We start from the raw sequence: 18,682 nt of genomic DNA, 5'->3' as shown, positions 1-18,682 counted from the left end.
ACGGCAAATTTTTTATCCAATATCTACATAGGCCCATTATCAGCAACCATCACTCCTGTTCCAATGGCACATTGTGTTTGCGAATCCAAGTTCATCATTTCAAAAGGCTAATTGATCATTAGAAAACCCTTTTGCAATTATGTTAGCACAGCTGAAAACTGTTGTTCTGATTAAAGAAGCAATTAAAACTGGCCTTCTCGGCAGAGTTGCAAAGAAAAAGACATATCGCAGACTGGCCAATAAAAATAAAATATTAAGATGGGCAAAAGAACACAGACACAGGACAGAAGAAATCTGCCTAGAAGGCCAGCATCCCGGAGTCACCTCGTCACTGTTGACGTTGAGACTGGTGTTTTGCGGGTACTATTTAATGAAGCTGCCAGTTGAGGACTTGTGAGGCGTCTGTTTCTTAAACTAGACATTCTAATGTACTTGTCCTCTTGCTCAGTTGTGCACCGGGGCCTCCCACTCCTCTTTCTATTCTGGTTAGAGCCAGTTTGCGCTGTTCTGTGAAGGGAGTAGTACACAGCGTTGTATGAGATCTTCAGTTTCTTGGCAATTGCTCGCATGGAATAGCCTTCATTTCTCAGAACAAGAATAGACTGACGAGTTTCAGAAGAAAGTTTTGTTTCTGGACATTCTGAGCCTGTAATTGAACTCACAAATGCTGATGCTCCAGACACTCAACTAGTCTAAAGAAGGCCAGTTTTATTGTTTCTTTAAAATCAGCACAAGTTTTCAGCTGTGCTAACATAACTGCAAAATTATTTTCTAATGATCAATTAGCCTTTTAAAATGATAAACTTTGATGAGCTAACACAACCTGCCATTGGAACAGGAGTGATGGTTGCTGATAATGGGCCTCTGTACGACTATGTAAATATACCATTAAAAAAATCTGCCGTTATCAAGCTACAATAGTCATTTACAACATTAACAATGTCTACACTATGTTATTGTAATGGACAAAAAAATAAATAATTGCTTTTCTTTCTAAAACAAGGAAATTTCTAAGTGACCCCAAACATTTGAACGATAGTGTGTGTGTGTACGGTAATAAATGGTACAATATCCATTGAGTTTTTTCTGCATAGAAAAGTCTTGGGTGGTCTAAGTGGTCTAAAAGTCTAAGTGTTTTTTCAGACCGCCTACATACAAAATAAAATCTCACTCCCACACACTACATGACCAACAGTATGTGGACACCTGCTCGTCGAACATCTCATTTCAAAATCATGGGCATTAATACGGAGTTGGTCCCCCCCTTTGATGCTATAACAGCCTCCACTCTTCTGGGAAGCTTATCCATTAGATGTTGGAACATTTCTGCGGGGACTGACTTCCATTCTGCCACAAGAGCATTAGTGAAGTCGGGCAATGATGTTGGACGATTAGGACTGGCTCGCAGTCGGCATTCCAATTCGTCCCAAAAGTGTTCGGTGAGGTTGTCAGGGAGGGAGTCAGGGAGAATCTAACATTTAAGAAATTATGTATTCAGGAGTATTTTTGTCATGGCATGGGGCACCCATTGATTCTGTTATTATGTTTGAGTCACTCAGATAACATAAACCATGGCAAAATGTGTAGAATTGCAGGAAATTAGCTTTAAAACAGCAAAAATGTGCCACTGCGGCCAACAGGAAGGCCACGCCCACCACTTAAGCCCCAGTTTGATCCCCCCAAAATTAAAAACATTACATGTAGCCAATTCCCTTCAACAGCAGATCAGAGCATGCCATGTCAAAAGCTTCTGACCCAGAGGGAGCTGACCTGAGGACTGCTACTGACCTGCTGACTCAGTCACAGAGTCATAGAGGGGGTACCCCAGCTCAGGGGGATCCATGCCGTTCAGTACACCCTCTGTGGGTAAACTGGCACTACTGTCCGAGGGGTCTGAGTACTCCGTGCCGTACCCCTTATCCTCAGTAGGGGGAGCCTCTGAATAACCTGGGAGGAAGATGGTAGAATCATGTGGTAGATAAGAGTCTGACAGGGAAAAGAGACACTGTCAAGGTTGAACCAGGGAGGCTATGTAGTCCACAGACTAATAACAGTGATTTATTTATTTTCTGTCCCTCCACAGATCAGGGTTAGGATGATCTCAGGCCTGGAATAACAGTCCTCCTAAAAAGGTCCACTGTGCACTCAACTCAGCTAATCAAGTGCCCTAAAACCACATGCTTAACATGTAGAATTTCTAAGAAAATGTGCATCAATGCCATTTAAAACACAAAGCGAAGATCTTATCTAGGTCTGTGATGAAGATCTAGTTAGGCCTGTGTGCGCATGTAGGGATATAAAAACATTGGGATTGGCATTTACCCTCAGAGACATCAGCAGAAGTGGGGGTAGTCTCTAGCCAGTGGGTGCCCTCCGTGCCTTCCTCTGGGACTTGGCTCTGGGGCACAGGGATCTCCTGCCAGACTTTGGCGTTGGGGTTTAGCCCTGCTCCCTTTGTGGTGACCTGTGTGACAAAATACAGAAACACCTTTAGGCTACTGTAGGTTTCTGTCAAATGCTTATTTAGAGATCATGGATTCAGATTCCAATGTTGCTGCATTTTCAAACATCCAATGCTGTCAAATACATTATCATATACCATTAACATCAATCAACCCTAGACTGAACAAGTCTATTTGGAGAGCGATATGTTATGAATGCTGCTTAACAGGCTAATGTTCAATGCCCTCCATCAGATTTTCATTATCATTAACAGCCATGTTTGAAATGGAAACACCTCAATGAATCAGCCATGAATGCGAGGAGGCATGCTGAAATGTAATTCTAGACCAGTGCATATTTGCTGAGATTCAAATTACACCTTTCACCTTGAATTGAAAGTCACAGACACCAATGCAAAGCACAAGAAAGCCCATATCAAATATTTGCACGTTACAACATTCACCTCTAATTGAAATGCCGCCATTGTGTAATATAGTGCGTGGCAAAGATGTGGCAATTATACACATTTGTTTAAAACATAACAGGCTAAATATTACATTACCACGATACATAGTTTTTGTGGAGTTAAATGGCTGGGATGCATTTGTTTTCCAGCTAATGGATGGACTTGAGGGAGTACACTGTGATAAATTGTACATACTGTAGCTTCAACCCGCCATATGCAACTACTTGATGTTTAAAATAGTCAAGCCTTTCTAACGACTAATCAGATTAGGTAGCATCAACTACTCAGTGGTCACTACACTGACTGGAGACCTGGGCATCTAAACATGTCTGGCTAAACTCCACACCTAGTTAGATACAATAGGAAAAGTTAAACTGACAACTATGTTTGTTCATTTACATGGTACACACGTGTTGTAACTAGGCTAAGAAATAAACATTTTAATTCATTAACATATCGGTGACTGATATGTGAATTTAAGGAGGCGTTATATCACATGTCCCACCAGCCAGAACTACACACACGTTCTTGCCCTTTAGCTCTAGATTGTAAAAACAGGACATGTAGCCAACTAGCCAACTAATTTAAAAAAAAAAGTTTTTGCTTTGCATGCTCACCAATGAACGAAAGCATATTCCCCGATTGCAACTATTGATTAACGTCATTATTACAGCGCTATTGACACGCATGCAACGGTCCCGGTGGCTTCCTAAAGCGCCATAAAATGTTGTCCATAAACCGAACTTTAGACTAAAATGTATAGCTAATAGTACAGACCAAGCATACCTCAACAAATAACAACATTGTCTTCCTCCCAATGTTGTACTGACTCGCTAGCTACCCGATTCAATGGATGTAGCCAGCTAATTTACGGTTTTGGTCACTTTTAAGAAGAGAAATGTAAAATGGATGGAACTCGATAACACCGTACAATTCACAAGAGGACAGCATGCTACAGGGAAGGAGCTCTGAGGCCTCAACCGATTGCTCATTGGTTATCGTACTCCATTAGACTCCGCCTCTCCCACGTCGTCACATGTTCAGACACACTTCTGTGCATCGCCTCTCATTCACACATTTTCCCCCACCGACACAACGTCAAAGACATTATCGCAATTGGTCGAAGCGTCGCGTCAATCAAAACCCTCGTTCAACTCTTCCGGTACGAAAAGCCTTCCCTCTGCGGATAGTACGACAAAAGAGAGCACATGGCGACAGGCATACAGGCCGCTCCAGCATCATGCATACGCTGCACACTTGTAAACCGAAGAACATAAAATAGAAATCATTGCAGATCATGCGGAAATAACATCAGAACCTATTTGACAGCTTTACCTCGGACATAAATAGTATCGGTTATCAAAACACGAGGGGGAGGGTTGAACGGAATCTGGGGTGTATTTATTAGTCGGATTCTGTTGCAAAACGTTTTGCAATGGAAACAGTTTATTCCAGGAACCAAACGGGGGACCTAACTGAATTTGTCCAATAAAAATTGTACGAGTTTTTGTTGCCGTATCTGACTAATGAACACACCCCTGATCTGAGTGGGGACCACCATCTGCGAGCCACAGTTCTTAGCCCACGGAACTGAAGCCTAAGCATTAGCTCGGAGAGCCAACAAGTCTGAAGGTCTCAGGCAAGGTTACTCATCACAGGAATGTGGTTCACTGAACCACCTGTCACACTACACCCCCATTTGATATCTTTGCAGTCACTGTACCACTGTGACCAACTGGGTTTTTGAACCTGGATCTCCTGCAAGATTGTTAGCTCAGGGAGACAAAACAAGTCTTTAGATCACAGGCAAGGTTACTCATCACATGAGTGCAGTTCACCGAATCACCTCCATTACACACATGCAATAGTCATCAAAATTGTTCCGGTTTGAAAACAATTGTAATAAATGCAACAGTTGGGAAATGGATGAAGATACTGCAAACTTAAAATCCATCAGATATTGACTGAATTATTTTACTAGTTCAGGGATTTGGGTAGGAATTCAGTTATTCCAACATCCGATTGAACCTAATTTTTCTTAAAATCCACTCATATATACATTTTCTAATGGTATCATGTCATTTAATTTGTGTTAAAATAAAATGTGTCTAAATACAATTGATTCATTTGCATACATGATAACATTTACATAAAGGGGTGGGACAGGGCTACAACCACCAAAAATGTGCTCGCCTAGCTGCACTCACCTGCTCTGTCTAGACTGCCTCATTTTACTGTTATCACGGTCTGTTGCATAATTCAACAACTGTGTCAATAGCAGGATACACTCGGATTAAATAGATTACACCCATCTCTATATTATTTGTGAGATCAGACATAATATCTGGGTGTAAATTTTCAGACGTTGCTTCGTTTCAACACATCTAATGTGTAAGCATTTCAACTGTATTAAATAACTTTTTTTCCAATTACAAAAAAAATGAACACCCAACAAAATAAAGTTATTTTCCCTTTCTTGTGATGTAAGTGTCGAGACGATGCGTTAAATCCCATAATGGCTGCTTTAGCTACTGCTGGCTAGCATGAGGAGGAAAACAGCTGGTCACTTAACTAGCAGTCGTTAAATAATGTCGGTGCAACAGTTGGGATAATGGGACAATTTGTAGAACACACATCCCTGGATCAGGTACGTTTTCTTCCGAGCCAGGCTCCTTAGTTTTCGTTCCTTTTAAGAAACGTTTTGCAACAGAATCTGGCAGAATGAATACACCCCAATTGGAGGGACGTTCAAGTCAATTTTTCCCAGTAGTATGTGGTAAATTCCCACTTAGTTACGAAACGCAGCATCAGTTTGAGATACTAATGTTTGCTAGCCATTTTAGCAAGAATCTAATTAAATTAGCTTCTTGGTTTTAACCAAAGACCTTTGCTTTGGTTACACCAGCATTTTATTGGATGAAATGTAGCTAGGTACATGGAATGACTATGGCTGATAAATAATATCAGCCAGGTCAAGTATTTGCTAGGAGGAATTTTGATTGTTGCGAGTCTTAATAGCGGATAAAGCTAGACAGTGACAGAGGACAGCAACAGTCCGGTCTGAAACGCTGTGGGGACAGTTTGGGTGGCGCCGACAGATGGTCGCTTCGCGTTCTTAGGAAACAATGCAGTATTTCATTTTTTTATGTATTATTTCTTACATTGTTACCCCAGGAAATCTTAAGTCTTATTACATACAGCAGGGAAGAACTATTATGAGCAACATCAACTTACCAACATTACGACCAGGAATACAACTTTCCCGAAGAGGATCCTCTGTTTGGCCTACCACCCAGGACAATGGATCGGATCCTAGTAGCTGACCCAAAACAAATGCGCCGCAGAAGGGGCAGACGGAGTGGCCGCCTGGTCAGGCTCCGTAGACGTGCACATCGCTCACGAGTATACTACTCGCCAATGTCCAGTCTTTTCACAGCAAGGTAGACGAAATTCGAGCAAGGGTTGCCTTCCAGAGAGACATCAGAGATTGTAACATTCTCTGTTTCACGTAAACATGGCTCACTCGAGATACGTTAGTCGGAAGAGCCACCCGGTTCCTACACGCATCGCGCCAACAGAAACAAACATCTCTCTGGTAAGAAGAAGGGCGTGGGTGTATGCTTTATGATTAACGATCTGTGGTGTAATGATAACATACAGGAACTCAAGTCCTTTTGTTCACCTGACCTAGAAGTCCTTACAATCAAATGCCGACCAAATTATCTCCCAAGAGAATCCTCTTCAATTATAGTCACAGCCGTGTATATCCCCCCCATGCAGATACCTTGACGGCCCTCAAGGAACTTCACTGGACTCTATGTAAACTGGAAACCACATATCCTGAGACTGCATTTATTGTAGCTGGGGATTTTAACAAAGCTAAATCTGAAAACAAGGCTCCCTAAATTTTATCAGCATATCAAATGCGTGACTCAAGCTGTCAGCATTCTGGATCATTGTTACTCTAACTTCCGCGACGCATACAAAGCCCTCCCTCGCCCTCCTTTCGGGAAAATATAACCACGACTCCATTTTGTTGCTCCCAGCCTATAGACAGAAACTAAAACAGTTAACGCCCGTGCTCAGGTCTGTTCAACGCTGGTCCGACCAATCGGAATCCACGCTTCAAGATTGCTTCGATCACGTGGACTGGGATGTTCCGGATAGCGTTGAACAACAACATTCATGTATACGCTGACTCGGTGAGCGAGTTTATTAGCAAGTATTAAAACCTTCCCAACCAGAAACCGTGGATTGATGGCAGCATTCGGGATAAAACTGAAAGCGCGAACCATTGCTTTTAATCATGGCAAGGTGACCGGAAACATGACCGAATACAAACAGTGTAGCTATTCCCTCCGCAAGGCAATCAAACAAGCTAAGTATCAGTATAGAGATAAAGTAGAGTCGCAATTCAACGGCTCAAACACAAGACGTATGTGGCAGGGTCTACAGGAAATCAGACTACAAAAAGAAAACCAGCCCCGTCGCAGACACCGAGATCTTGCTCACAGACAAATTAAACAGCTTCTTTGCTCGCTTTGAGGACAATACAGTGCCACTGATACGGCCCGCAACCAAAACCTGTGGGCTCTCCTTCACTGTGGCCAACGTGAGTAAAACATTTAAATGTGTTAAACCTCACAAGGCTGCCGGCCCAGGGGGCATCCCTAGCCACGTCCTCAGAGCATGTGCAGACCAGCTGGCTGGCTGATGTTTACGGACATATTCAATCAATCCCTATCCCAGTCTGCTGTGCCCACATGCTTCAAGAGGGCCACCATTGTTCTTGTTCCCAAGAACTAAAGTAACGGAGCTAAACGACTACCGCCCTGTAGCACTCACTTCTGTTATCATGAAGTGCTTTGAGAGACTAGTCAAGGACCATATCACCTCCACCCTACCTGATACCCTAGACCCACACCAATTTGCTTACCGCTCCAATAGGTCCACAGACGACGCAATCGCAATCACACTGCACATTGCCCTAACCCATCTGGACAAGAGGAATACCTATGTAAGAATGCTGGTAATTGACTACAGCTCAGCATTTAACAACATAGTACCCTTCAAACTCGGAATTAAGCTCAAGAGCCTGGGTCTCGACTAGAGGTCAACCGATTATGATTTCAACGCCGATGCCGATTATTGGAGGACCCAAAAAAAGCCGATACCGATTAAATCGGCCGATTTTTATTTATTTGTAATAATGACAATTACAACAATACTGAATGAACACTTATTTTAACTTAATATAATACATCAATAAAATCAATTTAGCCTCAAATAATGAAACATGTTCAATTTGGTTTAAATAATGCAAAAACAAAGTGTTGGAGAAGAAGGTAAAAGTGCAATATGTGCCATGTAAGAAAGCTAACGTTTAAGTTCCTTGCTCAGAACATGAGAACATATGAAAGCTGGTGGTTCCTTTTAACATGAGTCTTCAATATTCCCAGGTAAGAAGTTTTAGGTTGTAGTTATTATAGGAATTATAGGACTATTTCTCTCTATACGATTTGTATTTCATATACCTTTGACTATTGGATGTTCTTATAGGCACTTTAGTATTGCCAGTGTAACAGTATAGCTTCCATCCCTCTCCTCGCTCCTACCTGGGCTCGAACCAGGAACACAACGACAACAGCCACCCTCGAAGCAGCGTTACCAATGCAGAGCAAGGGGAACAACTACTCCAAGTCTCAGAGCGAGTGACGTTTGAAACGCTATTAGCGCGCACCCCGCTAACTAGCTAGCCATTTCACATCGGTTACACTAGCCTAATCTCGGAAGTTGATAGGCTTGAATTCATAAACAGCAGAGCTGCTGGCAAAACGCAGGAAAGTGCTGTTTGAATGAATGCTTACGAGCCTGCTGCTGCCTACCACTGCTCTATCAAATCATAGACTTAGTTATAACATAATAACATACCTTAAGGGAAGTGTGAGACGGGAGCCGTATGGTCGGTGAAGAAAGTCCCATTGCAAATGTACGGTCCCTTACCTGACGTCGTCGCAGAAAATCGCGGACGGCGTCGGGCCGTGGGCGGCGGAGAGCTCTTTCAGGAAGTCACCCAAAAAAACGTCTCGGACTTTCGGTTTCCGTTTTATAAAAATGACAAATTTTTGACTTTTTTCCGCATTCTCGAAAATTCCCACAAGGGGGAAAATAAATCATATTGCAAGCGCACGAGCACGTGGCAAACGAGCGCGGCCTTTTCTCCTAAACTGAAAATATTTCGAAGACGAAACTCGGCGAGCGTAGGTTTGGAGTAATGGGCAGTTGGCCCCGAACAAGATGGCGTCGAGACCTCGGCGCTTTTTGAGTTATGGCCATTTTTCTGGGATTAAAGGGTTAAAACGCAAGTAGGGTGCTAATTTGACCGCTTCATGTCAAAGTACATAAGCATACGGTGTCAGGAAAAAAAGAACCAGCCATTTATCTATCGTAATTTAAGAGAAATCGTACATTGACCGTTTGGTGATGTTCACAAAAAGTAATTTTTTTTCCAAAAAATTCACAGATCCAGTTGCAGTTTGTTCAGACGAACATTTTTAAAGTGGGTCTCGAAGCTCTGCGAGAATCCTGTGATTTTATGTGATTTTATGAAATAACACACTCATTTAACCCTCTTTAAATAAGTCAGTTCTTAACATAAAGACTTAAAACTCAATATTATATAAGAGCCTACCCCAAGGAGGGTATGTGTTCACTTTCAGCTTCCTATGTCAACTGGAAGTACCTTAAATGGAGCCATAGGGTCAGGTTTGAAGGGTAATAAAGGTCAGATCTTTTCAAAACTTCACTTGTGTGATTAGACAACCCTCATGAACTGTAATCAGTCATTTCTCCCAACAGATGTCAAAGAAAAGCTCTCTCACACAAACACACACACACAAAAAGGAAGGATGGAGTGAAAAAGTACGGTGCTTAAAGACACACAAAGCCTGCAATGGCATTACTATTATCTCCAGGCCGTGCCGAGTTCAACGAGATGCCCCGCTTGACCGTAGCTCGCTCGGTCTGAGCGCAGCGACCGTTACAAGAAGACGGACACGAATGACCCTTTGACCTCAATATCAATTTTATTTGCTTTTGGGAGACAGAGAGAGAACCGTTAAGGTTAGAAGCACAATTTCACCTCAGGAACAATCCTAAGGTCCTCCCGATCTGTGCAAGCCTAACCTTGACCTTGTGGCATTAACCCTTCACAGTTAAAAGAAGGTGTTTACATCAAACAGTTTACAATGACATGTCTCCCCATTGGAATACATTGACTGCACCTCTAAATTCAACCTGAAGCCTATGTGGGTTATGAATGTCTTATGAACCTGTCTTTGATGTCAGTCCATCAGGCCACCATGAGGTCTACCTGTGTCGATTCTAAGCTTCCTGGAGCAACCGGAAGTGGTTAAATCACCCTAAAAGTGTTTTACCCAACCAGCAGTTTGTGATATATAGTGCATTCAACCCTGTGTAAATCAGTCAGTTCTTAACGTATAGACTTAAAACTCAGGATTCTGTAAAAGCATACCCCGATCAGGATAGGTATTTACTTATAGCTTCCTGTCCCAACCGGAAGTGCCTTAAAATGGGGTCATAGGTGCTGTTTCAAAGGGTTAAAAAGGTCAGATCTTTCCAAAACTTTAAGTGTGTGATTAGGCAACCCTCATGAAGTGTAAATCAGTCATTTCTCTAAACAGATGTCAAAGAAAAGCTCACACACACACACAGAGACACACACAGCAAGGATGGAATGAAAAAGTATGGTGCTTAAAGACACACAGAGTCTTAAATGCTTTTAGGGGGGATCCAGACTTCCATACCCGCTCTGGGAGCACTATACTACGGGCAAAAATCAATGGGTGCTGGCCTGAGTGATTTATGGAGGTTTTCAAAAAAAGTCAAAAAATATTCAATGTTTCATGTTTTGGGTTACCAGGCGTCATTTTTCAAAACGGTTTTAAATGCTTTTAGGTGTCATCCAGACGTCCATGCCCGATATGGGAGCACTATACTACGGCCCCAAATCAATGGGTGCTGGCCTGAGTGATTTATGGAGGTTTTCAAAAAAAGTAAAAAAAATATTCTGTTTCATGTTTTGGGTTACCACGCACGATTTTCAATACAGCTTTAAATGCTTCATTTTGGCCTTTAATTTTTTTTGTTATTTTCCACTATGAAGGGGGTGATACGTTTTTTCCAAATTTTTGACATTTTTGACTTTTGACTTTTGACTTCCTATGAAATCACATTCCAAATGCACAAAACATATTTCTTAAGTACAAATAAAAATTTCAAAAAAATTATGTTAATAAAATTTGACAAAAGTACTTTCATACAGTTCTTACACATGTGTAATTGACATAAAACTCGAAAGAATTTCGAAAAACGGTCCAGAAAGCACTTTTTTAAGGGGGTGATAAGTTTTTGCCAAAACTTTCAAAATCTCAAAATTTTACTCTTGGGTCTTGACTTGCGTTACAAAAGGCCTATGAAAAATTTAGATAGAACACCCTCGCCCACTATAGGAATTTTGGAGTGTTACACAGCTCATTTGCAGCATGGCATTTGCCATCAACTTTGGATGAAACACCGCCAGAAATAGTGTATTTGTCCATCGTGTATATGCTGCGCTCGGTGCCAATAACTTGCCATGTTATTTTGTACAATTGGGGGGGACTTCCCTTACACACAGAAATACGAGCCTTAGGTCATTAACATGGTCGAATCCGGAAACTATCATCTTGAAAACAAGACGTTTATTCTTTCAGTGAAATACGGAACCGTTCCGTATTTTATCTAACGGTTGGCATCCATAAGTCTAAATATTCCTGTTACATTGCACAACCTTCAATGTTATGTCATAATTACGTAAAATTCTGGCAAATTAGGCGGCCCAAACTGTTGCATATACCCTGACACTGCGTGCAATGAACGCAAGAGAAGTGACACAATTTCACCTGGTTAATATTGCCTGCTAACCTGGATTTATTTTAGCTAAATATGCAGGTTTAAAAATATATATACTTCTGTGTATTGATTTTAAGAAAGGCATTGATGTTTATGGTTAGGTACACGTTGGAGCAACGACAGTCCTTTTTGCGAATGCGCACTGCATCAATTATATACAACGCAGGACACGCTAGATAAACTAGTAATATCATCAACCATGTGTAGTTATAACTAGTGATTATGATTGATTGTTTTTTATAAGATAAGTTTCATGCTAGCTAGCAACTTACCTTGGCTTCTTACTGCATTCGCGTAACAGGCGGGCTCCTCGTGAGGCAGGTGGTTAGAGCGTTGGACTAGTTAACCGTAAGGTTGCAAGATTGAATCCCTGAGCTGACAAGGTAAAAATCTGTCGTTCTGCCCCTGAACAAGGCAGTTAACCCATCGTTCCTAGGCCATCATTGAAAATAAGAATGTGTTCTTAACTGACTTGCCTAGTTAAATAAAGGTGTACATTTTTTTAAAGAATAATAATAATAATAATAATAATAATTCGGCAAAATCGCCGTCCAATTATTGATTTCCGATTGTTATGAAAACTTGAAATCGGCCCTAAGGAATCGGCCATTCCGATTAATCGGTCGACCTCTAATATATATACCCTGATGAGTCTTCTGCTAGATTTGTACATTTGTTACATTGGAGCAGCGCACAAAGCGAGCAATGTTGATACATTGTATCATTTCATCCCCTGAAACCAATAGAGTACCCTTTGCAAGTTCACTGTCATGCAGCCTTAGTGTCAGAGGGAAAATGGAGCACCGGTTCGCGACAGGCATGCTTGCAGCTTTACAGCAAAGATAACATTGTTTCTAGCCTAAACGTTTTTTGTTTATCCTATATTACAAGAGATGCCTTTCTATCGAGATTCGCACAAATTTTATATAATTTCACAAACCATGTTGCAGGCCGTTTTAAATTCATCCTGGGGTTCTAGCTAACAACCTGGTTATTTTGACAGTAGGTTTAGGCAAATTTGATTGGCACAGGAAAGTGTCTGCTACTCATGAGATTCAAAAAGGGAAGATTCATTTAGGCCTAATGTAAGCCTAAACTATATAAAAAAATCGCTTCATAATTTTTGGGTGCTTAACCTTTTAAAAAGTTAGGAGCAGTGTGTGTAACGGTTTCATGCAGTATTTACCCCTTACATGAAGACCAGACCGGACAGGTCGCGTGCGCGAGCATTGCAAAAGACTAACTGTTTTGTCGGTTGTCGTGGTAATACTATGAAAGTGTAGATGCCAATCACCATATAAGTTCAAAGATGAAAAAGCCTGGAAGGAGGAGAGATGACTAGAAACGATTCGGTTGACCGTTTTGTGTGTGGATAATTGTCGGAGTAGAAGACCTTGTGCATATCAGGTAAAATAACAACTCAATGTTTATATCCCAGGACAAATTAGCTAGCAACAGCAAGCTAGCTAAATAGGACAAATTAGCTAGCAAGTGCAAGCTAACTAGCTAAATTGCCATACATGTTTAATGCTTTTCAACCTGTCCCCAAATTAATGTCATTGGTTCAGAGTTTGTTTTGATATTTTAACCTGCGTGTCGTGATCGCGTTTGGTGTAGGGGGACAAAATTTATTTATGCACGATGGCGCACGCGCGCAGCCGGTTTGAGTTCCGTGTTACTGACACAATGACATGCAAATCAACATTCATGTATATCACAGGAGGTTGGTGGCACCTTAATTGGGGAGGACGGGCTCGTGGTAATGGCTGGAGCGGAATATGTGGAACGTTATCCAACAGTTATGTGTTTGATGTAGGGAGGCAAATTGTTAGTCAGTTTTACTGCCGACTAACTGACGCTCATCAACAAAACGTCAAAAGAATTATAATACTAACAGTAAAATTACGTGACCAACAGAAAATACGTTCAGAGATCTGTATATAATGACAAGATGCTTTGGACAAAGATAAGCCCATAGAAACGCATTGGACTTATTTTGGACAGATTTTGGCGAGAGACAAACCTCTCAAAAGGCTATAATTGAACATGTAACTCGTGTAATGAAGCAGCTAATTAAATGTGATTTTCAAACATTTGCCCAAAAGCAATTTGCAGAAAAAACAGTTCTAAACTGAGCACCTAATGCGAGCAGTTCCATGTAACACTGTTCAAAACTTAGAGGGGCAAATGAGAGTCACGCTTTACTAGTGTACTATGAAAAATAAAAATAGCTCCTTATTAATTCTGGCCACCAAAGTTAACATGAGATTGCATTTAGAATTATTTGTTGCGCAATGACTGGGTTTACAAAAGCAGGTTTCACTCCAGTAGCCTACAGGCTTTTTGAGGAGCTACTCTTGCGCTGTCTGACAGGTGGTAGACTACTCCGCGCCTCAAACTAGGCTCTGTATGCTGTGTGCGTTTGATAAATAAAATGCATGACAACTAAATAAAAACAGACACGCGCCATTTTCATTCCACAAAATTATGCAAATTAACCTTTGGACCAATAAGCATGACCGGTCAAATGTATTTTCGGTGGCTAACAGATTAACGGTTAACCGTTAACATCCCTAGTTTGATTATTATGAGCCTCTACTGATGTACATTACTTCCATTCCTCCAGCCAAATAACAGGTAGGCTAGGCCTTGGCAAATAGAATGACTGACTGCTTTTCTCCTATGCAGTATTCTATTATACGCGAATCAGTGGAGAGTTAATGTGTTGTATTGAGTAAGTCTGAATTTCAGTGACAGGTTTTTGGAGAATGTTTACAAAATGCGAACAAGCATCCAGGCTGACGGGGCAAACAGGATGGTAGGCCACAATTTTTCACCATGGTATTGCAATACTAATCGGTATTGTGATACTTGGCCTGGTATCGTATAATTTGTAAAATGTTGGTATCGTGATAAGCCTAGTGTCTGGTGTGACCACCATTTGCCTCATGCAGTGCAACATCTCCTTCGCATAGAGTTGATCAGGCTATTGGTTGTGGAGTGTTGTTCCACTCTTCAATGGCTGTGCAAAGTTGTTGGATATTGGCAGGAACTGGAACACACTGCTGTACACGTCGATCCAGAGCATCCCAAACATGCTCAATGGGTGAGATGTCTGTTGAGTATGCAGGCCATGGAAGAACTGGAATATTTTCAGCTTCCAGGAATTGTGTACAGATCCTTGCGACATTAGCGTGCTAAAACATGAGGTGATGGCAACGGATTAATGGCACGACAATAGGCTTCAGGATCTCGTCACAGTATCTCTGTGCATTGAAATTGCCATCGATAAAATTCAATTGTGTTTGTTGTCCGTAGCTTCTGCCTGCCCATGCCATTGCCCCATGGTGGGGTTGTCTGTTCACAATGTTGACATCAGCAAACCACTCGCCCACACAACGCCATACATGCCGTCTGCCCAGTACAGTTGAAACCGGGATTCATCTGTGCAGACAACACTTCTCCAGCATGCCAGTGGCCATCGAAGGTGAGCATTTGTCCACTGAAGTCGGTTACAGCGCCGAAATGCATTCAGGTCAAGTCCCTGGTGAGGACAACGAGCTGAGATGAGCTTCCTGAGACGGTTTCTGACAGTTTGTGCAGAAAGTCTACAGTTGTGATTAACCACATTTTCATCAGCTGTCTGGGTGGCTTGTCTCAGACGATCCCGCAGGTAAAGAGGCTGATCGTGGAGGTCCTGGGCTGTTGTGGTTTCACATGGTCTGCGAATGTGAGGCTGTTTGGACGTAATGCAAAATTCTCTAAAACAACATTGGAGGCGGCTTATGGTAAAGAAATTAACATTCAATTATCTGGCAACAGCTCTGGTGAACACTCCTGAAGTCAGCATGCCAATTGCACACTTCCTCAAAACATCTATGGCGTTGTGTTGTGTGACAAAACTGCACATTTTAAGAGTGGCCTTTTATTGTCCCCAGCACAATGTGCACCTGTGTAACATTCATGCTGTTTAATCAGCTTCTTGATATTTAATCAGCTTCTTGATATGCCATACCTGTCAGGTGGATGGTTGATCTTGGCATGTAAGTAAAATTGTGCACAACATTTTAGATGAATAAGCTTTTAGTGCATATGGAACATTTCTGGGATATTTTATTTCAGCTCATGAAACCAACACTTTACATGTTGCTTTTATATATTTTTGTTCCGTGTAGTAAGATTGGATTTTAGTGATGCACCGACAGGAAATTTGGGGCCGATACCGATATCCCATATTTTCCTTGCCAAAAAAACTGATACAGACAACAGATATTTAAAATTTTAGCAGCCTTTTAAGCATTCTAGTACAGTTAAATAGTTGAAACACACACACTGACCAAAAAGTTATTTTGTTGGCATTTACGTATGTCCCCATTACCAGTAAAACATAACCAAAACCTATTTCTTTCACTTACTTGCTGTGCTGTTGTTCAGTCGTTTCATTCTCAACCAGGATTCCATCATAGATGTCAAGCAGTGAAGTTTCAGCTGTCTGTGGCCTCTTCTGACGTGGGTCCTCTTCCTCGGTGCGCACTGTCACTGTGACCGTTTCCATCTTGTCCAGCTGTGTCTAACATTTCACGTAAACCCTATTTCTTGTCTGCATCGAAGTAGCGGCCCTTGTACCTAGCATCGAGCATGGTGGCGACACAGTAAAGAGGCTCTGAGAGAATGCCTCCGAATCGCTTGTTCACAGCCTCTAGTAGGGTACTTTTGCAAGTATTAATCCCACGGTCTGTGTCTGCAGTTTTGTTGAGCAGGATTTTCAATGCCATGACAAAGGGTATCGCGTCTGCTGCAGACCCAGTTGATGAGCTTATTTCTCGAGTCAGTTGTTTGAACGGAGCTAGGATTGTGTTCATGTTTCAAACATTTTCTCAAATGCCATTGAAATGGCAGCAGCGGTATGAGAACCAGCACATTCTGGAGCATGTAATAGAGCTTTCCTCAGTACGAAATCCTCTTAGACCCACTGTGCTGTCATACTCTGCATGCTCATGGGGCTGACATCACTGGTCCAAATGTCAGTCGTGAAGCCCATAGCAAGTAGCTCATGGATGTGCGTTTCAACAATACTGTAATTCCGGTAGGGCAACATCTGAAAAATAGCACCTACTTGGAAGTGTGTACCGGGGCTCGAGATGCTCAACCAGTCAGCGTAAGCCAACATCCTCCACGACAGAGAACGTTTGATTGGCAAGGGCAATGAATTCCATTATCTTGGCGTTAATAGATTTCGGCTTTGAGTTGAATCGCAGATCATTTTTTTACTCATTCAATTGACTGTTCGACTTGAACTTCTTTAGTTGTTGGAAGTATGCGCTTAGTTTTTTTCTGCTTTTGTTCTAAGTAGTCGCTGAACTTCTGGGGGTGATGCACTTATAAATGAGTAATCAGGTTTGTGGTATTTAAAGATTTCACTTTCTCCCCTCCTCGGGAAATAATAGCAGCACAAACGTTGCATATGGCCTTTTTGTTATCTTCCTTTGAAACTTCAAAATAGATCCACACAGCAGACATTGTGGGATAGGTTAAGAATGTGGTGTTGCACGTGTAGCGCTGTATTTTTTGTGGCGTCATTACGTCATCTATCTACATTTAAAGGTATGCACGTAAGCTTTGACATTGGTTTTGCACATCGGCGTTAAACTAGACATTGGGCCGATGCCGATATTTTTACCTACTATCGGCAGATTCCGACATTCTTACCGATATTTTGTGCATCCCTATTGTATTTCTTGCGTTTACAGCCATGGTGATGCACTGCACGGACGGAGCGAAAATCACAGAATATGTGTTAGTTGCAGCAGCAGAGAAATATGAGTGTGAGCGTTTAGTGGGACTGGTGTAGGATCCTTTAGGGCCAAGTATTGGAATGGGATAGTGTATAGGCGCAGGGCAAGATGGTGCAATTTAAGTTTCCCCTTTATTTTTGTGTTTGTCACAATGTGGCATGCACATTCCGAACTGAAGAAAGGCAGCAATACGCCAAAAAAGCGTCTAGTCTGCCGGAAATTCACATGAAGAATTAATTCATACAGATACTCGTTACAAAACTATATAGCTAACGTTAACTTAGTTGGCTAACGTACGCGAGCTAACATCGTTAGCTAGCTATTTTACGTTGGTTAACTATTAGTCGACCTGGCTTGCTAACGTTAGTTTGTCGACAGATGTTCGTTAACGTAGTCTTAATGCGTACTTACAGGCCAGACTAACACCGAAGTAGCACGCGGAAGAACCAGTCTATACAGTCAACGGGTGGATTGCAGTAACTTTAGCTAACTAGGTTGCAACATTACGATTACATTAGTTTCATGGGGGCCTGCCCTTGGGAGATTCGAGGAGGAGGGAGTGCTAATTTATCCCAGGGCCCAAACTCACCATGCCGCCTTGATCCTTGTCGGTTTTCGATGTTATCTCCCCTTTTTCACGTTTGTCCAATGCTGTCTTGACCCTCTCCTTCTGCTGCGGCGACGACGGGCAATGCTCCGAACTCATCGGCCGCCCCCGACTAGCCACTCTCCCCCGTCCCCCACTCCGACTAAACCTTACCACGTAAAACCAAGCTCACGCTATTCAACTTGGTTTGATGTATAACTAAGTGCAATCAATGGAGCAATTGTCACAATAAAAAGGAAACAGAATAGCCAATCGTGTAGTATCTTAATTTTCGATTACAAACCAAATCGTTGACATAGCCGCACGACGAAGCTTATGCTAGGCGCCACACTCCCGTCATACAACGCGACCAGGAGTGTATTCATTAGTCGGATTATGTTACAAAACGTTTTGCATCGA

At 42.0% G+C, this 18,682-nt stretch overlaps 1 protein-coding gene across 1 annotated transcript in view; it reads right to left on the bottom strand.

Moving 5' to 3' along the window:
• The window catches only part of LOC120065282 (la-related protein 4-like), a 36,801-nt gene extending 18,205 nt beyond the window's left edge, over window positions 1–18,596 (bottom strand). The window contains exons 1-3 of the mRNA XM_039016148.1: window positions 18,266–18,596; window positions 2,323–2,464; window positions 1,789–1,947 (exon numbers count right to left, since the gene is read on the bottom strand). Of these exons, the coding sequence (XP_038872076.1) occupies window positions 1,789–1,947; window positions 2,323–2,464; window positions 18,266–18,382 (418 nt within the window). The 5' untranslated portion in view covers window positions 18,383–18,596. The remainder of the gene's footprint in view (window positions 1–1,788; window positions 1,948–2,322; window positions 2,465–18,265) is intronic.
• Between the last annotated feature and the right edge of the window lie 86 nt (window positions 18,597–18,682).

Source organism: Salvelinus namaycush, chromosome 20, assembly GCF_016432855.1.
Source record: "Salvelinus namaycush isolate Seneca chromosome 20, SaNama_1.0, whole genome shotgun sequence".
NCBI classification, from domain to species: Eukaryota; Metazoa; Chordata; class Actinopteri; order Salmoniformes; family Salmonidae; genus Salvelinus; species Salvelinus namaycush.
This window is presented reverse-complemented; position numbering and strand designations above follow the sequence as displayed.